The 26,295-nt window shown below is 32.0% G+C and overlaps 3 protein-coding genes across 4 annotated transcripts; 1 reads left to right on the plus strand and 2 right to left on the minus strand.

The window, feature by feature from the left end:
* Nucleotides 1-2,882: 2,882 nt before the first annotated feature.
* Nucleotides 2,883-3,870, minus strand: LOC102603112 (uncharacterized). The gene is made up of 2 exons (XM_006340544.2): nucleotides 3,187-3,870; nucleotides 2,883-3,087 (listed from the first exon to the last, which is right to left on the minus strand). Exons 1-2 carry the CDS (start codon nucleotides 3,847-3,849, stop codon nucleotides 3,013-3,015), a joined length of 738 nt encoding a protein of 245 aa, XP_006340606.2. The 5' UTR covers nucleotides 3,850-3,870; the 3' UTR covers nucleotides 2,883-3,012.
* A 55-nt stretch (nucleotides 3,871-3,925) lies between these two features.
* Nucleotides 3,926-6,282, minus strand: LOC102596050 (uncharacterized). 2 transcript variants are annotated; one of them, XM_015304363.1, is made up of 3 exons: nucleotides 6,070-6,282; nucleotides 5,888-5,969; nucleotides 3,926-5,720 (listed from the first exon to the last, which is right to left on the minus strand). In XM_015304363.1, the coding sequence occupies exons 2-3, from the start codon at nucleotides 5,931-5,933 to the stop codon at nucleotides 3,931-3,933; spliced, it is 1,836 nt and encodes a 611-aa protein (XP_015159849.1). In that variant the 5' UTR covers nucleotides 5,934-5,969; nucleotides 6,070-6,282; the 3' UTR covers nucleotides 3,926-3,930. The 2 variants fall into 2 exon arrangements, with proteins under 2 accessions (XP_015159849.1, XP_015159853.1); XM_015304367.1 differs by having other exon boundaries at nucleotides 5,888-6,282.
* Nucleotides 6,283-6,407: 125 nt separating this feature from the next.
* Nucleotides 6,408-12,823, plus strand: LOC102603443 (uncharacterized). The gene is made up of 2 exons (XM_006340545.2): nucleotides 6,408-6,726; nucleotides 12,056-12,823. The coding sequence occupies exons 1-2, from the start codon at nucleotides 6,617-6,619 to the stop codon at nucleotides 12,252-12,254; spliced, it is 309 nt and encodes a 102-aa protein (XP_006340607.1). The 5' UTR covers nucleotides 6,408-6,616; the 3' UTR covers nucleotides 12,255-12,823.
* Nucleotides 12,824-26,295: the final 13,472 nt, after the last annotated feature.

The following is a 26,295-nucleotide window of genomic DNA, read 5'->3' on the forward strand; positions in this document are numbered from 1 at the left end:
CAAAGTTCCTATCTTATGTAGGCAGATAGTAGCTAATTAAATCAAAATATTATTCTCTATCCATATTTATCTGTCACAAATTTTTGTGCTACCCGCCAAGGTGATCAAACTTATAAAGCAACTTGTAAGAGGTTCTTATGGATATAAGGTACAAAAGTAACAAAGAATGCTTTGCTAGCCTGGGATAAAGTGTGCTTACCAAGACCTGCTGGTGTCCTAAACATTTTTGATATTACAGTGTGGAACAGAGTAGCCATTAGCAAATTGCTCTAAAACCTGTGCTCTAGAAAAAAATACTTAATGGGTTAGATAGGTGCATTGTTACTATATAAAATGAAGGCCAATATGGGAATCCAATACCCAACATAAGCATCGTGGGTTGTCCAAAAGATTTTGAAGATGAAGCTATACCTGCAGGATATTGGTTTGCAAGCAAGTGATCTGTCAAACATGCGTACTTATACCATTAGGGTGATGTATGTCTTGCTGAGGGGTGAGTTACGTTTCATTAAGTATAGTAGAGTAAAATTATTTTCAACAATCCAGGTTCCCCAAAATGATTTTTTATCCTTAGATTGACTGCCCTTAGAAAACTACTTACAAAACACAGGTTGCTACAATGGGGTGTAGTTGATGAACAACAATGTGAGTTGTGCAACAATGAGAATAAGACCAGTGAACACCTTTCTTTCAGGTGTGACTACTCTAGTGAAATCTGGTATAGGCTACATCAATAGCAGTGCATTAATAGAGTGACCATGGATTGAAAAGATGAACTTAACTGGGCTTGCACTAATGCCAATGAAAATGGACAAACAACAATCATATTCATGATGACATTTGCTGCAAGCCTGCAACACTATATCAAGTGTAGATAGAGAGAAATCACAGTGAACCTAAAATGGTGGCTAGGAGAATTATGCTGGACATATTCTTCAAAGGATCACTCAAGAAGAAACTTGCGAGAAGACTAAATAGCCTTAATTTCTACCGATAATTAGCTATAGATTACCATAACACATGGATTTTTGATGTCTAGTTGTTTGGTTTGCAGCTGTGTGAATGTCATACAATCACAACTTTACTATGTACAGATCTGCTATTTGGTAATAAAATGTTAGTTTTAATTGCCAAAAAAAGAATAAGTAATTTTTTTTGTCCTTTCTTGATTTATTAAAATAAACAAGTAATTAGGGACAATTAAAAAAAGAAAAAGTGAACAAGTAATTAGAGATAAAGGTAATAATTAATAAAAATAAAAATGGAAAATAATATCTAATTTATGTCATAATCTTCTTTTCTTAGTGGATGTGAAACACCCAACAATTTAACTAATTTTAAAAATTTAATTATTTTAAAATGGAGGAAGTATCAACTTATTCACCATGGATCAGGAAACAGACATATATAAGTTTAAATCCACCAACATAAAAAACGAGCCAATTCCAGGAGTTTCATTAGTTACATTTAGCAACATTAATATTATCATAAAACATAAAACATAAAACATAAAACATAAAACAGAGAGTTTGGTATTTAAGAAAAATATAAGTAGTCCCAATTCCCAAACCCTACAACATTACCTCGGTTTTTTTCCAGTTTAAACCACTGCCGGCTGCCGCTCCTCGCCGTCACTTGTCAGCGATCAGGTTTCTTCTTGCCTTGTATTCTTTGTATTATACTATTTAACAATTTTAATTTAAAACATGCTATCTCGATCTACCCAAATTTCTAAGTATATTTTATGGACCAATTTTGTAATATGAATAAACATCTCATTGGGCTCATACGTATCCCTCTCGAGTTTTTGGCTAAAACCATCCCTCAAGTATAACTCAAACTTAGGGTACATCCTTGTGGTATAATTGTGAACAAAAAACATCCTTCTACTATCTCAAAATTTGCATAAACATCCTTTCTGTTAACTAACTGTTAAAAACTAACAGAAAGAAAAACATATGCTAAGCACGTGACTTTCCTCCCAAAGTCTCCATATACTGTAAATTGATTGCTTCATCTTTTTATAAACAATAGCTCACGTGCAGACTCTTCTTTCATATGTTTGTACAGAAAAATAATTTGCTCTGTCCCACTTTCAGTTTAACCTTCAGAAAATGCGTCCCTAACTGAGGGTTTAAATTGACTGCTTATATAACTCATACATATCCATTCTCCTATGCGAGCAAAGAGGAAGCGAGACAAGCCTAATGTGCCTAGTTGAGAAATGATAAACAACGCTCATAGAAATGCATCGCGTCTGAAAAAGAAGTAAGCCGATAAGAGGAAGGATTGGCCTCACTTTGAAAAGAGAGAAGACGAGAATTTGGAGTTGTAGTAAAAGTAGTCGTTTTATGTTGGATCAGTCTCGCTTTGAGTTTTTCGTATTAAACGTATCTTGTGTGTTTGCCAAGCGCAATGAAAGTACTCTGAGTTGCCTAAAAGCATTTGTTTTTTCTTCTTTTTTCCACCTTGAGCATTTTAACACTTCAAACCAGCAAAAAAGGCTAATATTTCACCTGAAAAATAGGATCAAAACTTGCACAAAAAGCACACTCAAGAATACATCAAGGCAGCTAATTAAAAACAAGGAAAAAGGATTATGAAAACTGGTAAATCAGTACAAAAATAGCATAAAAATCAGCAAAACAATACCAAATTAGCCAAACACAGCAACACATTAGAAAACAACAAAAAAATTGATAAACCAGTATATAAACAACAAGAAAATCAGCAAAACAACACCAAACTAGCATAAAACAACAAAAACAAACAGCAATACAACAGAAAAATTGGTAAACCAATAGTAAACAACAAATTGTTTGCCAAAAAATAAGAAAAGCAACATGAAAAGACCAGCAAAACAATAGAAAAACCAATAAAAATAAGTAGAAACAGAGTCTAGTACCATTAAATTAACAGAATAAGTAAATGAACAGCAAAAACCAGTAGCATATCATCAGTTTGATATACAAGAACAAAAATAACTCAATAAATAAAAAAGAAGTAATTTCTTCAATCGTTCCTGCCATTTTGAGATGTCTGGAAAATGTAACTTTGATGGCCGACTTGAGATTTGCCTTTTCTAACCTGAAATAAGAAATGAAAATATTACATATTTGCATTTATATACTATATTAAAAAACTTAAATAATTGAAATTTAGATGAGAATATTTGAACACTCTTACAGGTAGCTTTTCCACATTATGATAACTTGATGCTCTCTCGATCATGATGGAGTCCAAACTACAAGGATGGTCCGATGGATGAATTTCAACGGCATCAGATGAAGGAGTGCAAGTTCTACTATTATGGCCAGGCCTACCACATTTCTTACAATGAACTGATTTTTGTTTCCTTTTTAACTTCATCCTGCTAGCTCCCGATTCATCATCTTCTTTCTTTCTTAGTTTTTGTTTCTTCCCTTTCTTTGTCTTTTTCAAGTATAAAGGTGGTAATAGTGGAGGATTCTGTGACTTCGGCCATAAATCAGGACCATTCATAGGCAATATTGGAACTTCATAAATTTTTTGATATGTCTCGACCTTGTAACAATCATCGACATAGTTTAAAACTTCATCATTTTTCAACCAAATAGATGATATAGCATGCTTACAAGGGATACCCGAAAGTTCCCATTGCCTACAACTACATGTCCTGTTATATAAATCAACAGCCCAAGTATCACCTTCAACAGGTCCAATCACTTCATAGTTCCACATATTCGACTTTTTAGGAATATAAGTGGCAGCATCCTCCATAATTTTAGTCAACTTCTTCTTAATAGTAGGACAAATATCATTCAAGTTCCATTTTTCAGCTTTCTCCCTATTAGAATTAATTCTTGTCATGAGTAAGTGCCTAATGGTCTCCAGAAGTTTAACAATTGATTTATCTCTTGCATCAAGAATAAACTTATTAAAAACCTCACATTAGTTGTTCAAAAGAATGTCACATTTAGGAAGAGACGAGAAATGTGATCTTGACCATTCACTAGGCAATTTCGTAGAAAGCCATGCATAAGCATCTCTATCTAACTCAAACAAATCAGCCATAGAAGCATCAAACCTGTCAACAGTTGTTGCTAAAGCTGCCTTCCAAAGAGCATTTTTTAATGCCATTCCACAGAACCCAGCTTTCTTGAAATTGTTATGCAAGTGTCGCACACAAAATCTATGAGAAACATCAGGCAACACTAATTCAAAAGCTTCAAGAAGTCCCTTTTGCTTATCTGACATAAAAGTCCACAGGTATTGCTCTTCAATTTCAAGGTCGTTCATTAAATATGTTAAAAACCAACACCATGTTTCCTTATTTTCCTTCTCAACTATTGCATAAGCTATTGGAAAGATGTTGTTATTTCCATCCAAAGTAACCGCTGATAATAACTGTGCCCCATACATGGTGGCCTTCAGCCAACACCCATCGACCCCAACAATCTTCCTACAACCAGCCTTGAATCCTACTTTACATGCTGCAAAACAAATATAAAACCTTTGAAATCTCATCAACTTGTTAGGTATCTCATTTGGAGTTACTTTCAGGAAAACGGAAGTCCCAAGATTGGTTCGAACAATTTCATTGCAATAATTCCATAATATACTAAACTGAACGTTTATATCTCCATCGATCATTGCAATAGCTTTTTCCTTTGCCCTTCTTGCTTGATGCATACTTACATGTAGCCGTAATTCCCTACTCAATGTATCTCTAAATTCTGATGTTTTCCAATTCTTATTTGATCTAACTCTATCAACATACCTCCTTGCAATCCAACTGGAAGTGATATTTTTGTTGTTATAATTCCACCCAAAACAAGTATGGTTGGGGACAAACGTCTTTATTTGAAAAGATGTGTCCCTTTGCATCGATGAACCCAATATCCTCCAGTTACATCCATTTTTCCTACATTTGGCCCTTGCTCTTCTTCTGTCATCTTTGATCCACTCAATTGACTTTCCTATTTTGGCTTGATTTGCAATCACAGCTTCTTTGAATTCTTTCTTGTTACCGAATATCAGTCCCAACTCCAATTTGGGATTAAGGGCATCCGTTTTTGGATTGTGCTTCGGAAAGTTAGAATCTTCATTTTCAGAATTGCAATCACTATTTAAACTCCCTGTATCATCAGAATCTACACAATCTGAATCACCTTCCACATTCTGCATCTTTTCATTTACATAATCTTGATTTACATCATTTTTCTCATGTCTCTGATTTATATTGATCCCAAAAGATTCAGCAGAAGGATCAATATATTTAGAAAATAATATATCATCTTCCTCTAATGAATAATCAAAATCTTCAAAATCATCATCATGAGAATCATCACTATTTGCTTCTGTATCACTTGTTGGCAAAGAATCCATTCCCGTCTTCTCGCAATGTTGATGATCATCATGATAGAAATTCAAATGTTCAAAATATATCTCAATCACTCTATCCTTTGGAATGCAAGTAGCAAATTTAGCTACTTCAATGTTGCTACCAACTAACCGAACCTTATAAAGGGTTAAACCATACTTGTGCCAGAACACCACAGACTCCTTGTCATAACCACATTGTTCGGCCATATTTTTAAAATCTGATAAGCTTATCATTGTTCTGTTTACATAGTCAAAAAATACAACTTTCCCACCTATGTAGCCTCTTGTCGGACCACGCACAAATGATCCGCCATGATGTACTTTAATTGTGAAAAGGGATGCCTCAGAAATAGGATCTACACAAATATAGAACTTGTTCTTATATATAAAAAATATGAAATATATAAATCCAAGAATGAACTACAAGTTCAATAAAACTAATATCATAACATGTATAAGTTACTGAAAAATCTGTTATATATGATATTAACAAATGCTTAAAGGTTTTGAATATCAACAATACCATAGTTGGGTGTGACAGATCTGTCAGTTAATCTTCGAGCCAACATTCTTCGTATTGTTTCTTGTTTTTCAACCTACAAAATCTGATGTTATTGAGAATGAAAACGATGTTTAGTTTGAGAAATAAAAAATATACTACAGTAATGGTAAAACCAAAACTTCTTCAATGACTATTTTGTTTACCTTGTTTGTGAGGCAAGGAAAGAGGAGATAGAAAATAACCCCAGCTTCAGTTCTTCTGTTGAAAAAGAACTTGTCTAGTTGCTTAAGTTCAGAAGAAGATGAAATTTTGTTTTTGGAAGCTGATCGGGCAGGATTTGGGAGGAAATCAATAGTACAATGTATGGGGATTTGGGGAAGTCATGTGCTTGGCACATGTTTTTCTTTCTGTTAGTTTTTAACAGTAGTTAACAGAAGGATGCTTATGCAAGTTTTGGGATACTAGAAGGATGTTTTTTGGTCACAATTATATCATGAGGATGTACTCTGAGTTTGGCTTATACTTGAGGGATGAATTTAGCCAAAAACTCTATCCCTCTCAGTTTAGCATTTTCTTCTTCGTCTTCCTTTTCCGTTGGAACAGTGTAGCAGTTAATTCGGAGGATCGTCTCTTCAATTACGAATCCACCATTAACTAGGTGTAGTTCGTTGCTTCTGAATTTGCAATTGGAATTGAAGGCAAAAATTCGATTGAGATCGGAGAATCAGGTTTTCCGATCGTTTGGGGAACATGATAACAAGGTCTAAACTGGTTGAGCAGCTCAGAGATTATCAGATCCGATCTCAACACAAGTGCCCTCATCTTACTTTCTTTTCCCCAAAGCTTCATCTCTCCAACTGGTACGTCTCCATATTTCTCTCTGTGAATGTATTTATCCCTGCACATAGTAATATCAAGTTTAACAAATTTAGCAGAAGTTTCTGTTTAGACTTTTATTTTTATTTTTTTAATTCAATTTATTTGTGTATACCTGAGCTATTTGTACAAAAGAATTGATTTTGTGATATACTACTTAATTGTTCGCATTACCTGCCACCAGCAGTGGGGATAATTTTGGCCATGTTCTTAGTCCGATGAGGAGAAATCACTGAGCTATTTTTGTTATTTTAACCATGATTTTTACTTACTAAGTTGACAACTAAGCTACACCTTTGGGTGCATTATTTTAAATTTATGAATATTTCCGATGTAATTTGGTAAACTACTTCAGTTATAGATATTCTAGTAGTTCAACTAGAATGTCATAGTTTAATTTATACAAATGATGAATCTAAAGGCGTCTGCTGAGGCGCAAAGCCAACCAGCTTTGAATTGCAAAGGCAGTGGACATGGACTCACTAATTCCAAAAAAAATATGATCTGAAATGATTTTGGCTAGACGGAAAGCCACCTTGGGTACAAATTGCTAAGGCATTCTACAAAATAAGAATCTGATCGATTTTTTTGATAATCAAGAAAACCCTCATACCAATGATACATAATTTGAAACACAGTGAATAATGGGTTTGTTCTTTTATCATTCTCCACTTAAATATCAAGTTTTTATTTGTGGCAAGGTTCGAACCTGTGACATGTGTCTAACTTACACGAGCATTACACTAACCACTAGATCAAAGCCCTGGGGGCCAATTCTCTCCAGATATTTCTCCATCTGTTGTAGTTATTAAAAAGTCTTGTTTTGTCTTTCTTTTATCTTGCATTTATTTTATGGTGGAGGAGGAGTCTTGGGTCTTTACTAAGTTTATTGTGGCGACATTCTCTTCTGATGTGGTCACCCAAATTCTGATCACCTTCCTTAAAAATGTGCTACTTCTGCTCTTCCAACTATCTTCCTGATTACCAAGTAGCATCTGCTGCTCAGATCCCTTTTTCAACCATAAAGCTTGAATGTAGTTTACTGACTTATTCTCTTTTATGGATCTCTCCACATGATGAGTTCCACCAATATGATTTCTCCCCATATAGAGGAAATGGTTTTTGCATGATCTGGTACTCAAGCTTCTGAATTCATCGAACTCTTTTGTCAGTTCAATTTAAGTGGGTTTATCACCTGAAGTTCATGGAATAAATCTATCTTATAATCTAATCCTTGTTGTTTTCTGGTCCATATAATTCTGCTTGGTATATGGTAAAGGGATGTTGGTTTTTGGCCCAAAATGTGAAACCTGTTAGTTTGTTGGGCATCAATAGGAATGGTCGCACTTATTCTAATTTTATTATTTGAACTTGTAAATGATTGCCAGTTTCCTTTCACACAGCTTTCTTTCATCCTTTCCCCATTTGGTTACATCTCTTCCATCCATCTCAATGCTGTTTGAACAGGCAAAGAGATACTCTTATACTGAAGAATGCTCCACCCATCTTCTCATTGATGTAGATCATCCCCGCGAATAATATTTTCCCTGCTAGTTCTGGTCACTGCTCTCCTTTCTTACCTTGCCAGGATCCTTTAAGTTGAACCTACTCAGAGGGAGTTGTTCTTAACGAGTCTCTTAATGTTTTATCCAATCCCCTTCCATCTTTCATCCTAGCCTTTTCAGTATCTCAATTCTTCAGCACTTTCCTCCTCTGTCAACATCAGCCAAGTTGAAACTCCTTTTTCATTTAAAGCTTTGACCCATCAAAACCCCATCTCTCTCTTTAGTGTTTTATTGCCATAGTTATTTTTGCAAATTTACTAAGCTACGGCTCCCGAACCAATAGAAACTCATTCAATTTCTTTCTACATATTTCTCAAATATCCATTAAGTACCACTGTTTTGAAGCTTCATTTTTTCTCACATATATCCATGCTAGACCCCAATTGCTACGGGAATGCCGTTTAATTGGCCTATGCTTGTTTGAATAGCCTCGGTTAATTGCTACGGGAATGCCGTTTAATTGGCCTATGCTTGTTTGAATAGCCTCGGTTAATTGCTACGGGAATGCCGTTTAATTGGCCTATGCTTGTTTGAATAGCCTCGGTTAATTGCTACGGGAATGCCGTTTAATTGGCCTATGCTTGTTTGAATCGCCTCGGTTAATTGCTACGGGAATGCCGTTTAATTGGCCTATGCTTGTTTGAATAGCCTCGGTTAATTGCTACGGGAATGCCGTTTAATTGGCCTATGCTTGTTTGAATAGCCTCGGTTAATTGCTACGGGAATGCCGTTTAATTGGCCTATGCTTGTTTGAATCGCCTCGGTTAATTGCTACGGGAATGCCGTTTAATTGGCCTATGCTTGTTTGAATAGCCTCGGTTAATTGCTACGGGAATGCCGTTTAGTTGGCCTATGCCTGTTTGAACAGCCTCGGTTAATCTTACCTCTTTTTTTTCTCCCAATTGAGTAGGGTTGAAATATCACCTCTCTTTTTTTCGTTTGTGAATATCAATCACTGCACCTTCATCTTCTGATTGTCTAGAACTCTAGATTTCCTATAAGTACATCACTATAGCATCATGTTCATGTTGGTTATTTAATGTAATTAAGCTACCATGACAAATACTTTATATTTTCTCCTTTCCATGTCTAGTTCTTTATTTATTTTTTGTGATGGGGTTGGAGGGAAGCTGTAAGGCTATAACATCACTCATCGATAATTTTGAGTGTATATTTGGTAATTTTAGAATATCAAACTCCTAAGTTTTTTTAAAAATTGTCAAATCAGGACACAAATCCCTCGTTAAATGTTGCAACGGATCATGTGTTGTATCTTGAACAGTATAATGGAATATGGTACAGAGTAATACACATTTTTTCAAATAACTGAATACTGTTTATGGATAACTCACCAACATTATGCTAGAAACCCAAGGTGTTGCCTAGTGGTCGATGAAGTGAGAGGAGAACCATGAGGTCTCAGGTTCAAATCTTAGCGGAGATAAAAAGACTCGGTGGTTTCTTCCCATTTGCCTAAGCCTTTGAGGCAGAATTATCTGGTACCTATGCTGGTGGGAGATAGCAGGTGCCCAATGGAATAATTAAGGCACAAGCAAGCAGGCTCGGACACCACGATTATTTTAACAAGAAGTATGCTGGAAATTGCTTTTTTGTTTTTGCATGTGAATAATTTAGAGAACGCCACAGATGCATCAATATCTCCAGTACACATGTTACCTAGATACTCAACCAACTACCATTCAACTTCAGGCAAAATCTGATCTAAACACACAAACAAATGGAAAACAACAAAATCCAATCTATATATATACCCACGAACAAAAGGTAAACAAAACTTCATCTGGATATTATCTCTTCCCCCAATAGACAAACCCCTGTTAGCTCCTTTCCTTTGTTACCTGACATTACATTCCAGCTATCATAGATGATTTTTCTCCGTCATTCTCTCTTTATAGATGATTTTCATATACTTAGTTGCTATCTTTTTACTGGCCCTTCTCAAATTGCATCATTATTTGCTTAGTCTGACTCCCATAGAATGCCTGGAAATTCCTTGACTGATCCCCATGAAAGTGAAACACCTAAAAATTCCCTAGATTCTTATTACTTTGACATTCTAATCTGAACCGTCCTGGTTCATCAACTCTTTCATTTCATTTACTATTTTTACACGTAATCTCTGTCATAAAAGATTGACTCATTTGCCTTGTTGGCCTTTGTTGGTTCTGTTTCAGTATGATGACTTGTCTTCTTCGTTGTTGGTCTCCTAGCATGAAAATTACTCTCCTCATCTCCTAGAATGTCCCTCTCCGAGATCATTTAGGTTGCTATCTGCTGCAATCTCGCATGTCGCTTTAATTCTCCAATATCAGATGGTTTCCCTGTCTGATCTTTTACTTATTCTCTTTGTGCATCAAATACCATAATCCTCTTTCCCGAGTGACAAGAATGGATATGTAGCATTGAAGGCTCATATCTAGCGTATTAGAGCATAAGTATTGCATTTTGTAAGTTACTCTTATTCTCAGTTTGACTTGCTTTCATCTGCTCTCTCCATTCAAAATCTGGAGTACCGTTTGACTTGGTCGCTTATCAGAGAAAATACTAGCTGCTTAACATCTGTCAAGGAAACATCGTGGACTGTAATTTGATTAATGTATTTTTAAGGAGAAAATAGAAAAAGGAAATGTATTGAATAGTGTTAAATGGATCCCACAGAAACAAAGTTGTAGTATATAATAAAAAAAATTAAAGAGAAATTGTTTGATGAATTACTATTTCAGATACAAAATTTTGCTGGAAGATTTATGATTCTATCAGTATTGTATATTAACAGTGGTGGAAGTAAAAAGGTACATTTAGTTGCTCCATCCATCACAATTTATATCTTAATTCATGTGTTCTCAAGGAGTAAGTTGTAAAAGGAGAAGATGTACTGAAAGATATTACAGGTTCATTCTGTAAAATTAGTGTTATAATTGCGGAAAGTGAACACCGATGAGACGACAATAAAAGTAGACTAATTATTTTTAGAATCACAATATCAGATGTTGATAAAATATTATAAACAACTTTTTATTACTCCCTCCATATATTATATTACGTAGTAATGTTTGACTTGGTACAAAATTAAAATGTTTGTTTACAATTTGTTTTATATTAGATGTGGTGGAAGTAACTACTAAAAGAGTTTAAGAAGTTATTTTAGAGAGATAAAATTTAACTTTTTGAAAGTTGTATAGCATAATATTTTTAGTGTAATGGCTCAGACATTTTAGGACGTTGTGAAAGGGAGTGGTTGTCATAAAATTGGGACAAATGGCAAAGTAGATGCTCTTCACTATCAACTTAATCCTTCACTTTCTATACCTGATTATTTTCTTGTTTTAATTCCTTATTCTGTATCCTAATATTGTCTAATGTTTCGAACTTCTCCTGGTTGTTGGAAATTCCTTCACTCCTTTGTTAATGGTATGTCAGGCAATTGCACTTGTAAATGGATGCAGTGCTAGTAGTAGTATATTAACCCATCATCTGTTATGTGTAACTTGAAAATTTCTTTTCTAGTATATTTACGAACTTGGATGCACAAGATCTGGATCTACTCGCACACTCAAAACTAAATTACCCTATGCTTTGCACCTTCAGTTTTGCCTTGTCATTAGAATAATATTTGCATGATGCAACCTTCATTCCACAAGTTTATAAAACCTTCTAAATAGTTTTGGGAGACCTGTGCATTTGTTAATAGTGTTACAAATTTGTAATTGTCTCAATTTTTATGTAGGGCTGATGTTGCAGTTGCTGTGTTCTGCGCCTTGTTATTTGGTGTGCTTATATTATCATCATATGTGGCCCTTTATTTACAACATTACTGGAGTTCCTTTCTCATTATAAGCCTTGCCATTACCTTTCCAGTGCGTCTGAGAATGTTACGACAGGCTCATGCAAGAAAGAAAGTAAGACAGTTACCTTTGTCTATGTGAACTTCCTTCTACTTCTGCAAGCACCAAACATCGGTTTAAGTTAAAGGAATACCTCTTGCACAAAAGTGCTCTCTGATTGTAGTAATACAGTTCTTTGATCTTCGTCACATAAGCTGACCGATCTTCTTCTGTGAAAGATGGGACACACCCTTCATATTACTCTTGATGACCCATTCATTAAGAAACATGATTTAGACGAGCAATTAGCTCCCTGTGAAATGAACAACCAGAGTCCAGAGCTCAAGGTTTCAGCTATTTTAATAATTCTTGCTTTGTTGTAAACTAAACTTGGTGGGTAAAAAAGATGCTCAGTTCTAGATAATTTCCAAGCAGATGCGCTGATTGTAGTAAACTTTGAAGCGTATGTAGAGATTAACACATAGTATCTGAATGATCAGAATCATCAGATAATAGTCGTTGAACGGTTGAAATGACTTAGGTTCAGGAATATTATACTGAACCGTGTTGAAAAGATGAGTTACGTAAGAGAAATAGTATTGTGCTTCCCATTACTTCGTAATTTATGTTTAAAAGTTAGATATTTTAGAAGGAATTTGATTGCTAAACTTCTTTCCAGAGTTATACTATTGTTTTAATGAAAGCAAATTCTTAAATTTTAGAGCTGTTAGTTCAGATGCATAATCAATTGAAGTGAATCACTGGTAAATCAAGACTTCTGTATGGAAGACTTGACCCATGGAGTTGCCAATTTCTAATCTGCACATCCTCTAGTTTCTAGAGCCGCCTATTACGACTTGTCACAATTCACAAAATTGACAAATCAGTTTTCCAATGTTACGTTGCCATTTGGATTTTGTAGACATGTAGGAATTTATTTCTTCTTGGTGTTTGGTCTAATTTTCTTGGGGGAAAAGTCTACCAAAATCCAAAACACTTTCTTTCAAATATCAAACTCAATCTATCGAATAGTCACAACCCAATGCCTTTTCACTTGCTGATTTTAGTGTTTTCTTGAAGCCACCCCGCAAAACTTAATTGGGTTTCTTGTTTTTCCTTTTGTAGTTTTCTGAAAATTCTTCTAAAATCTTCATCAACATTATCGTTGTGGAAAACATTTCGAATATGTGCAATGCAACCTTTCACTTTGTTCATGGAAAAACACTTGACTCATAACGTGTTTAATCACCCTTGACTCAACATCGAAAAATTATATTGTGTATATAAAATTAAATATTATTTTTAATATGTTTATATCAAAAACTTCGTCACTGCCTGTTCCTAAAACTTTGTTTATCTAGCTAGTTTTCTTGTAGTAGCAATGTACCACTTAATTATTATCTGAGCTAAATATGACTATTAATTAGTAGCTTGATCACGGCGGCTTTGGCATTTTGTTAATAGAAAAGATGGAAAACCTGCTCAACTACACAACTATTCAGTCGGTTTGCCGGAACCAAGTGCTTTGAAGTCAAATTCTACGTACGATGTACAAAAAATGTGTGTAAATAAAACTGATATAGTTCGAATTCTGAACAGTCATGTCATTGTTTAAAGTTATTGCGATTTTGACTTATCAAACTATGAGTCAAATGGTGATCACCTATTGACTGTTGTATACTCCCTTTCATTTTTCTATATCTATGATTGAAAGAACTAATATTGTTTAAATTCTTGATCCGTCATGTCACTATTTAAGATTATTGCAAATATTAGCAATTTAAACTTTATCAAACTATGATTCAACAGGACTTATTGGCCGTGGTATGCCTTTCATTTTTTGTATTGACATAGGAGTAGAACTAATATTGTCAAAATTTTAGTTGCGTCTCGTCTCTATTCAAAATTATTACAGATTGGACTTATCAAACTACGATTCAAATGGTGACCTGTTGACTATTGTATACCTTTCATTTTCTATAGAGAAATTTAAAAAATAATCAAGATTATTAATTGCAATTTGGACTTATCAAACTACGATTAAAATGGTGACCTATTAAACGTTGTATACTTTTCATTTTCTATAGAGAAATGAACAGAACTAATATTGTTCAAATTCTAGACGTGTCATGTCACTATTCAAGATTGCTACAATTTGAATTTATCAAACTACGATTCAAATGGTGACCTATTAACCGTTGTATACCTTTCATTCTTTATAGAGATATGAGTAAAACTAATAGAGATAAGTGTCAAAAACACACCTTAACTATCTCATTTTTCGAGTTTCATACCTAAACTATCACTTTTTAGTTTGAGAAACACATCTCTCTTTTCTTGTTTAATTTTCTTTTATAAAAAATTTTAATTTTGTTTTTGACTTCATCTCCCCCTCCCCCTCAAATACTAATTTAGATATTATTTTATTTTCTTAAAATAATTTTACCCACTCCACCTAACCCCCGCTTCCAATTTTTTTTCTCGTTTTGTGTTAGATATATACATATCGAATATATTTTTTACTTGCCGCCGCAAGACTTTTTTTAAAATAATTTTTTTTATTTATGTTATATTCGGTACACAAGTAGAAAAAATTCCTAAAAATATATGTACATATCTAACACAGAACGAGAAAATGTAAAAATAAAATAAATAAATTAGGAGCGGAGGGTTAAAAAGGATGGGGTGAAATTTTTATTTTTTTTAAAATAAAATAATATCAATTTTTTGGGGGGAATGAGTGGGTGGTTTGGGGGGAGGAGGGGGCGGGGGTGAAGTATGATTTTTAAAAAATATTTTATAAAAAAAAAAACCGAACCGATGAATTATATACATATATTTTATTAATATACATACTTAATATATTGTTTTTATAAACAATTTTAAAGATCTTATACATATTTTCATTAAAATTTCTTTATAATTTACTTATTGAAAACAAAAATGCCCAAGATGAAACATTTATCTTATTGATTTCATGTATATGAGAGTCTATGACAATTCTTTGTGGGACTGAAAATATTATTGTCTCTTCCTTCTAGGCCAATATAGTGAATTTTAAAGCTTTAATGATAGTAAATTTAGTAATCGAAAATTCAGTAATTTAAGTCATTCTAACTATTTTTCATTTTGAATGGATTGTTGTCACTTTTTGAATGAATTGTTTCTTTTATTTTTGTGTATGGTTAATAACCGAGTAACCAAACCAAACCAAACCGAAACCGATAACCACCAAACCGATAAATGTATATTATATTTGGTTTGGTTTGATTTTGATAATTTAAAAATCGATTAAGTTGGTTTGGTTTTGGTTTTAACCAATAACCGATCCAAACCAACCCGTGAACACCCCTAGATACGGGGAGGTGTTGGTGGAGTGGGGTAAGAAAAATAATTAAAAAAATATTTTTTTGGAAATAGTAATACTTTAATCTCTAATTTTTAATTAATATTAATAGTTTATTATTTAATTTTTGTCAAGGTGAAATATTTTATCCAAGTGGATTGTCATGTGTTAAGGTTTTTTCAAATAAAAGAGAGAGTGTATACTATACACACAACTGAGATGTGTTTCTCAAACTAATAAATAATAGTTTAGGTATGAAACTCAAACTTTCAATAGTTTAGGTATGAAACATAAAAAAAAAAATAGTTTAGATGTATTTTGACGCTTATCTCAAACTAATATTATTCAAATTATACAAGATTATTACAAATTGAACTTATTATATTGACAGTTGTTTACCTTTCATTTTTTTTTTCCTAATAGAGATATGAATAGACGACTTAAATATTGTTGAATGTGGTATCTAAGGCCGAAATTCTCGGTCAATCAATACTCCACTAAGTTATAAAAAAAAAATATTACGTAGGGCTTCATTGCCCATAACGCCATCATTGAAGTTTCAATAATAACTAAACACTATATTGATTGATTAAACTGATGTTGATTTTACCGGCACCCTTAATTCTAAAGCTTATTAAATAATTCATAATAAAATGAAGTTCTCATCCTTTAGCAAATCAGTGGGTTGGAGAGTGGGACCTAAATGATGCATGTCCGATGTAACATTGCCAAACTTAAAAGTGATCACTAAATTCTTATCATTACAACGAATTTTACCCCTTTTCTGCTTTTCTTTTATAGTTATTTCTTGTAGAGAATCATGCATTGAGTTGTGAGTTCAATGCATGATTCTCAATATGGTATCAGAGTATGACTCATTTTAATTCTCAGTTTTGATATTGGGTACTTATATTAAATTTTCTATGCATTTGATGTTTAGAACTACTGAGCTTGAGGGAATGTGAAGAATCCCACATCAATCTTTAAAGGAATTGGTGATCTTTTTAATATGACTTGGATAATTCTTTACTCATGAGCTAGTTTTTAATTAATTTTGGCTCAAATCCATTTGATATTAATTTCCTTCCATCAAAGATAAACTTTTTGCCATTTTTGGGGTTTGGAACTTTTATAGAGGGAAGATTAATTTACCATGATTTATTACTATTAGGAAATGATTCAACTTATTTATCTCACTGTAACAATTCTTTTACACTCACTACTTTCTTTACCTATTACCTACTTTTATTTTCTGAGTTACGTATATGCTAATCTCATTGTCACTAGAAGTGGATCTACTATATATGGTTATTATGGCTTCACATGAACCCTATATTTTTTGTATATGTATAAATATTTTAGTGTGAACTCATTTAATATTATTACTATATTAACTTAAATCACTCTGTGAATAATCAAAATTCTCACTTATGGACACTTACGTTCACTTTTTGTAACTTCTTTTTTTGGGTGAGTTGCATGATAGATGCTTGCTTGCTATAGGCATCTAGGTAGGTACTCCCTATATGCTATACATATGGAAAGTGAAGACAAAAAAGTTGTTTGCTTGCCATTCATGAGTAATTAAGTTGAAAACTCAAGCCCGCGCACTGCGTATGCTTATATATTAAGTTATAAGTCCGCTAATTTTATTAATTATACAGACACGAGATGCTTGGCTTTATCATCTCAGTGTGACACAGTGAACCTCAAATATAGAGACATGCCTACATAAAAATCCAAAATTGTTGCTTAATTAATTAATCAAGTCAACCCCCTTTACTAATTTATATGATACACTTTTTTTTAGTTTGTCCAAAAAAAAAAAATAATACCTCCGTCCACTTTTAATTGTCATGGTTTCCTTTTTTAGAGTCAAATGATAAGTACTTTGACTAACATTTTATGATGTATATTTTCATCATATTGATATGAAAAAAATTACAATTTATATAGGTTTTGAATTTTTTTGTTTAAAATATCAAATTAATGTAATCTAATTTCACTTTGAAAATTAGTCAAATTGACTTCGAAAAGCACAACATGAAAATTAAAAGTGGACGAAGGGAGTATGTTTTCTTATTTAGCAAATATTTAATGACATTATCAACATTTCCATGTGGATTCCACTTATTCGGTAAAAAGGTCTAATCTTCTATATAAAAAATCATTCATCTTACGGATAGTTTTGTAATATGCTAAAGTTTTCACATATTTCTTAAACTATGTACTCAGTCAGACTATGTCACATAAATTGGAATGGACAGTAGCAGAGCCAAATATACTGGTTGACGCTCCTTCGTCAGAAAATTACATTGTGTAGTTAGGTAAATATTTTTTTTTATGTATAGACATTACATATCGACACTCATTTACTTCTACTCAGTTTTACTTCTTTATATTTTGATACCCTTTAGTTAAAATTCTGACTTCGCCACTCGACCGACCGAGGGAGTAGTAGAATTATTTGAAGGTTGATGTGGATTAGTAATTGGAGAATGGGGGTTCATTATTATCTAGAATATGGAAAAATATTGTAGTGAGTAGTAGTCTATTCGTGATTAATGATGGTAACAGAAAAGAAAAGTAAGGTAATGATTCAAAATGGGCACACAATGCTTAGAATTCTCTGAGCATAATGTAGCCACGTTTTACGAAACAAGGCGTGCGCAATGATTTTTAATGCCCTTTGCCTTGCAAAATTATGATTTTTATGGTCTCTACAATTCTTGTGGACCATTATTAAATCGACCTATTTTTTGACCGACTCTGAAATAGAAAGACAAAATAATTGACAAAATTGCTAGTAACTCTTCTTCTCTCTTCCTTTTTTTATCTATGCATTTTTCTTCTTCTTCATCTACTCATTAAAAGGGAATTTGGTCTCTTTTTATTATGTTGCCTCGACATACTTACTTTTCAAACAGGAGTTTTGGCTTATGTTTTGAGATGAAAATTAGAGGATAACATGGAAGCGTGTCTGCTTACAAAAACACTCATGAAAATGCTCTTTTTCTAGTTTTTCATTTACTAAATTTGTCTCGACAAAGCGTTTTAGCATGACCCCTACCAGGTAAATAAAATTTAAAAGATGACTAATTTATCGCAGCACTAGTAGAAAATAGTGTTGGTGTCTCAAATGAACCACACTAGATGCCAACGAAAGGATCGATCTAGGATTCTATAATTTCTCTTAATATTATATAGTTTAAATAAAAGTTATTATGGTTGGCCCCTGGTGAGGTTGATTTATTCATTAAAGGCGTAACATGTGCATGCAATTAGCCCATGTTTGTTTCCTATCGAGAGAATGTTATGGAATTAAATGGATTTGGCCCTTATGGGGTAGTACATTGAAATGTGTGTACAAAAATAACTAACATGATAAAATCAAGATCGAACATGATATTAAGATACAAGAATAAATTTAGACTCATAAGGATAATTAATTAGTCTTCCTCTCTAGAACTTTTTCACAACATGGATGGATATACAATTACCACATCCAACATATATATTCAAATTAGCCCATGCTTGGATGTGAAATATTGTGATGCTCAATCTTCTAAAGGGGTCACGTAATGAATTTGCTTAGACGTGTGTGTGAGTGTGTGATAAGTCGTTGTTGGAGTCGCTTATTGAACCAATATGCAATAATTAAAAACTCCCACCCCACTAAACATACAGATAAGGGTCAATTTATTGCCCTCTTAAGGGTCATCATACATATATATAGCTCATTTGGTGCACCAAATGCATGCACTTAAAGGAAGCCTATAGATAACATGTTTAATTTGAACCATGTAATGCTGAATGCATCCTCCCTTAACATAAAGTGGGATTAGTTAGGCCAGGGGCGAATGCTACAAATTTGATTACGGTCCTATAGATTCAGGATAACTCAATAATTTTAGCCTAGACCTTGGATTTGTATTTTAAATTTCACTTAATATGTATAAATAGCTCGATCGCGTTTAGATTTTACGTAACTCAACTAGGCTTGTTCCTGATTATTATCAAAGTAATTGGCCACGCTTACAAGATTGAAAATGATATGGACTACATGTCTCCAACTCAAACACATATGAGCAAGTGCCCTACTTATATACATACAATCAATTTTAGTAGTGATATTTGACTTACTTTTTAATAAATCAGTAGCCACATGTAGTGAAGGGTGCGTCAGTCAAACATCATTCATAAAAAAATCATTCTACTATATATAATTTTTTTATATAAAGTATATAAATTAAAAATTATTTTTCGTACATGTATATTAAATCTTGAACACTCTTTAAATACCTAACACAACTTCAAAACCCATCATTTTGTTATGAATTGGGTGTTGAAGTCCCATCCTATTCAATGAATACTATTAGCATTCCTTTTGAGCTTCATCATATAAAACAAAAGTCAATTCTCAACAACTATTTAATAAAAACAAAAATAATCAATTAGATCCTGTTTTTTCTCACTTGACGAGACGTATACAATCGAGGATGTTTGTCCTTTTGTAACAATAAAAGATCCTTTTTTCTTTCTTTGATGATTGATTGTTTTTATTTGAATTTGTTATATTGCAAAGTCTAATCAAATGTGGCTGTAAAGAAAGTCGATCGATAAAACTCTATTTGTCCCCAACTCATGACATGAATCACGGCCGGCGATATGGCCTACATTTAAAGTACGCAGTTGGTGCGCATTTAAACTTATATGACCCCTCCCCCTATCTCACACGTGTGGTGCTGGCACGTGGGACTTGACAGTGTGGCAATGATTGGGTAAGGATAAAAAATAATAATATTTTATTTTTAAAAAAATGAAAAAAGGTCCACCCCGCACGAATGGTGAGTTGTTTTCTCCTATTGGTTGGTGTGTTTGGTTCCATAATTATGGAGAATACAGCTTATTGGGCCAGGTGGATAATCTATCTTTAATATGAAAAGCCACTTTTCTTTTATTAACATTATTGAGTTGCCATATATATAGGGAAGGAGAGTTTTCGGAGTTGTATTGGTTGATAAAGTTATTTTTGTGTGACCTATAAATCATAAGTTGAGTTAAAATCGACCACTAATTAATGAATGTAACATGTAGATTATGATTTGAGTTGGAATCGACCATTGATGAACGCATTAAGGTGAATTATTGATATCTTACTTTCTTGAAGTGACAATTTCAAAATCTTGTGTGAACACGACAAGCTTTTAAGGGGTCGTTTGGTACAAAGATGCATCACAATGCAGGAATTACTAACGGATATATTAGTAATGTAGGGATTAGTAACGCAGGATTTAGTAATGCAGGGATTGATTTTTATCAAGTGTTTGGTTCATTGATTCCCACCTAATTTTATGTTTGGTTTAAGACTCTGGAAAAATCTTCTTTCCTATTAAACCCTTGGGTTATTATGAGATTTTCTAATTCATTTAACTAGTCAATTTAAATACTATAATATATTTAAAAAATCATTATTAATTTTGAGGTGTGATGTGCCACTATCCATGATAGCACGGTATATTTCTAATTTTTTGTTGGTCAAATATACCTTAAACTTAACATAGATTTAAGGCTATTTAAATTGTTCAAATAGACGAAACTTATTTTTTTTTAAAAAGAATAAATAGTTCATGTGGTCAATCGACGAACTACATTTTTTAAAAATCAAGAAAAAAAATCAACCTAATATAGCAAATCAAACATGGAGAAAAAAATATTAGTTTGTGAAATCATCAAATTACATGGAACGAATTTGGAGAATTTAAAAGAATATTTATAACTATTCTAATATAAATAAATAAAAACATTAAAATACATAAGAAATTTAGGAAAAAAGATTTGGGGATAGTTTAGTCATTTAGGGGTCTTATCCAAGGATTGTTAAACCTTGGATTAGTTATCCCTCCCTTTTCTAGGGATAACATAAGACCTTGTATGCAAAGGCCTATCCAAGATTTCGAGATGATGAGTGCATTATTACAAAAAGGTTGATCTAATATATAAATTTGATCGGTTGGACATTTAGATTCTTATTACTGAAAACCGTTAAAAATTAATATTATAGGTCCAAAATTAATTAAAATGTCAAAAGTGCTACCAATAACCATTTAGAGAGGTGTTATCTAATTTTACAAAGAAAAATAAAAGAAGATGAATATAGAATTCAAATTTCTAACATCACGTAGAGAGGTGCACCCAGTCATCATCGCATTATATGATATCCGGAGTGTGAATTCACATATCTATATTTCAAACAATATAACACTACTATATATGATCTCGAGAGGGGAGCATGAGTTCACGTGAACCCGGTGACCCCTCCTTGAATACGCCTCTGCTTGTATGAGGTATAACTAATTCATGAATTAGGTTAAATAAAATAATCAAATAATATTTTTATTGGACTAAAATTTAATCCATAAACTATTTTGATTAATACCTCCTACCAAACGGATCCTAATTACACTACTCTTATAAAGAGTGTGTATGCTCACAGTGATTAATTATCATATTATTGTATGCAACTCTTCATGTCTTACAAATTGCATTATTAACCTCCAATTATACTTTTTTTACTTCCAATGAAACTTGTCTCGCTTAACAAGAAAAGCAAATATGTCAAACATACAATTCAAGAAATCATTATGATAAGTTAAAAGTATTTTTTTTAAGGGAAGTGCTAAGGGCATCTTCAACCCAAACATCAAATTTTACACTAAATTTGGTGTCAGCATTATTTTTGGTGTAATCAACTCTCATTCACTGTACCAAATTTTACATCAAAAAGAAATATTTCTCTCTCTTTATTATTATATTATTATTTCTTATTTCATTTATATTTTCTTATTTCATAAAACAAATTCTTTCTAAAACATTCATCATATATAATTCATATTATTTCCTTTTATAACCATTTAATATAAAATTATTTTGTATCATAATTTTTTAAATAATATAAATTGCTAGCAAATATTATACATTATACATAATAATGGATAATACAAATAAAAGTGAAATCATTAATGAAATACAATTAAATAAACATTACATAATTGAAAAAATTATTTTAAATTCTACATAAATATTCAACTTTCAAGATCACTACGGTGCTCCCATAAATACTCTATTAATGCATTACGTAGTTTAAAATGAGCAATGTTTGCATTTTTACTTTTGGTGAAGGTTAATTGTAGGTATATCCAATTATAATTTATAGTAGATTTAACATAAATTTAATCTTTTTTAAAAATCATATATAGAAAAATTAATTTATAAAAAAGTTAAATTTTATATCTAAAATTAATATTATGAAAATATTACATAAAAATAATTAAATATACAAGAGATATTTAATTAAAACATACAATTTATATAATGTTTAATTAAAAGTTTGTATAATGAAATAATATTAAAATATTCAAAAAAGTGAATTGGTGTAATGAATAGTGTTAAATTGGTGTGGGTTGGAGCTCAAAACATCAAATTTTACACCAAATTTAGGATTTGGTGTTGGGTTGGAGATGGTCTTAATGACCAGAAAATTTAAAAAACTATAATATTTTTTAAATTTTAAAATAAACTGATTTTTTTTCCATTTTTTAGTTAAAAGGTATTAAAGTTAAAATGATAAAAATATTTAAAAAGGTAAAATAACATAGATAAAATATCATTTTGGCTAAATTCTAGCCAAAATGATTTTTTCTTTTTTATAGGTAGAAAATACTTATTTCAGAGATTTAGTCTTTTTGAATAGTAATAAAAAAGTTTTCATAAGTTGAATAGAGTAAATTAGCCTCGAGAACAGTTTTTAAATCTTGGTCAAACATAAAGTATTGCTCTAATATTAATAAAAGTGTTTTTAAAATAATTAATCAAACTCAAATTGCTACTCTCTCGATGTAGTTTTTCAAAAAGTATTTATAACCCCAAAAAAAGAACTCTTTCCAAAATAAGAAAAATTTGAAAACTTTGCCCAAACAAATTGATTAATGCGGACACGGTAAAGATAAATATTAAAATTATAATTATAGTATTTTTATAAGATATAGGTTGTGGTGTATTGTATTTTCAGTTTATATGGTATTGTTTTGTTATTTTGTTATCCTATATATTCGATACATTATTTCGTAGTAATAACGCTAGTATATTGTTGTGTCTCGGATGTACCTTTTCGATTTTGCCTTTGTCCTTGTCTCACGACTAAAGCATGGTACGAGTCAATAGTGAAACATCAATATAGTACACATCGTTGTAATTGATGTATTCAATCCAAATATAAGACTACTTCTACACGGAATTATTTGTCTTGTCCCACTTGATAAACACCATTGCATTTTTTTTTCTAATATGAATTAAGTAATAGATTATAACTTGGTGAAAATAGTAGTTAATCGTACCCAAAAAAAAAAGTAGTCAGTCTTTGAAAAAGTAGTAACATTATCAAATATTATAGGAAAATTCTCAATATGAGTTGTGGACTGTGGTTAGATAATTTGGAATTCATTCAAGGGTTTCAAATTCGTCATTCAAGTCCATGTGAATTGAGAAAAATTTATTGGGACTGTCATTCATAAAAATGGTTTTTAGTATAATACATGAATGCGAATTTAACTAAGAGTGAAAAATTAATATGAAAATCAAATTTCATAAAATTAAAGATAGTGTTGTTATATGTGAAAGTACTCCTAGTAGTTAGGTTAGAAGAAAAGCCAAAGAAGCACGGATCCGTTGGTACGTGGTCAATTTCTCACTGCTTGAGAAAACACCATTATTGGAGCGGTCTGCAACTAGACTTTTGACTGGTTTTTTTTTGTTTTTTTGTTTAAGATTCCATCGCTCGTCTACGGTCTAACTCAATCTCAACAATTAATTTATGAGAGGAAGATTGCCAAGTTTATCTCAAGAGACTATTCATCCACTTTTTTATCCAATATAAGACTTTGATCAACACACGGCCATCTCACACCGAGCTAGACATCTATAATATGGATAATTTAACCTAAAGGCTCATCATGGCTAAACATTAATTGATATGAATTGCGCTAAATAATCTCAACTTGAGTTAAAATGTCTAATAAAATAATTTTATTCAGAACTTGAACTCAAAAAGTCTAATTAAAGAATACATAATACTCATCACTTTTTTCTTCTATTAATATAATAAATCCGCTGAATGATTCGCCAGTAGATAAGTGTAGAAATCAGACTATTGATACTTACTTGATGTCCTTATCCTCTAGGTATAATTTTAAAATAAAAAAGAACTTTTCAGCCTTATTAGCATGATTTTCGACTATAATTTGCTGAAATTGGAAGAAAAAAAATTGAAGGTAGAAACCATTGTAAAAGTTAAGATATTACTTGGACATAATTTTTTTTTTAAAAAAGTTAGAAAATTTATTAGTGAAGTTAAATGTTAAAGTTATAAAATAGTAATTTTATAAGATATAGGCTGTGGTGTATTGTATTTTCAGTTTCTATGGTATTGTTTTGTTATTTTGTTGTCCTATATATTCGATATATTATTTCGTAGTAATAACGCTAGTATACTGTTGTGTCTCGGATGTACCTTTTCGATTTTTGCCTTTGTCCTTGTCTCACGACTAAAGCATGGTACGAGTCAATAGTGAAACATCAATATAGTACACATCGTTGTAATTGATGTATTCAATCCAAATATAAGACTACTTCTACACGGAATTATTTGCCTTTGTCCCACTTGATAAACACCATTTACCAAATTATAAAAGTTCATCCAAAAAAAAACAAAGAATTTTACGTTAAACTACTTCAACTATATATTTTTCAATGTATGTCTGAATTTTAAGAATTACTATTAGACGTTAATTAATGTGAAGCATATATAAATGTCACATGACAAATTAAAGTACAGTGAATAAACTTTGATAATTGAAAAAGTCAAGAAGATGTTAAATTGAAAGTACAATGAATTGTTGGGTATTAATTGTCTTTCTCACCATAAATAAGTTTTCATTTTAGGAAAAAGTTTAGGATTGACTAGTCATTTTCTTGTAGGAAAAAATTTAGGACTCTATAAATAGAAGTTTGTTCTTTCTAACTTAATCAGCATTCACAATGTAGTTCTAGGGTTTTCAGAGTTTTGGTTATGTTAGAGAATTTGCGAACCTCCTTGTATTCCGAGTGAATTGGTTAAGGTTGTTTCTTTTTATATCTTGTACTTTTATATTTATAGTGGATTTCTTATCTCCTTTGTGAACGTAGGTTGATTGACCGAACCACGTTAAATCTATGTCTTTTGGTATATTTCTCGTTTATCTTCTTACTCGTGGTCTTTCAAAGTTTGTTTTGCTAGCTTCCGCATTACACCTAATTATTTTGATCCTAACATGAATTAGCTTTTGTTTCCTAACAAAACCAACTATACTGGACTAGTGGGCTCTTATTCAAAATAGAAAGTTTTTTCTTATTGCAATTTGCACATTATTGATGAAAGAAGGTTGCTCGTATGATAAACAATTTTTATTTTTAATTTGAAGATTGTGAGTTTGAGTTACTAAGGAAATAAAAGGGAGGGGTTAAAAAAACATTATTTAAAAAAAAAATATATGCATAGACAGGCATACCAGTTATTTATATATTCACTCACGTAAGCATTCTTTTTCTATTATGAATTAAGTAATAGATTATAACTTGGTGAAAATAATAGTAAATCGTACCAATTTTTTTTTTAAAAAAGTAGTTAGTCTTTCAAAAAAAGTAGTTATATTATCAAATATTATAGGCCTATGTGAGTGTGAAAGTAGGTCGCCTTCTATG

Source organism: Solanum tuberosum, unplaced genomic scaffold (genome assembly GCF_000226075.1).
Source record: "Solanum tuberosum cultivar DM 1-3 516 R44 unplaced genomic scaffold, SolTub_3.0 scf00020, whole genome shotgun sequence".
In the NCBI taxonomy this organism is placed as follows: Eukaryota; Viridiplantae; Streptophyta; class Magnoliopsida; order Solanales; family Solanaceae; genus Solanum; species Solanum tuberosum.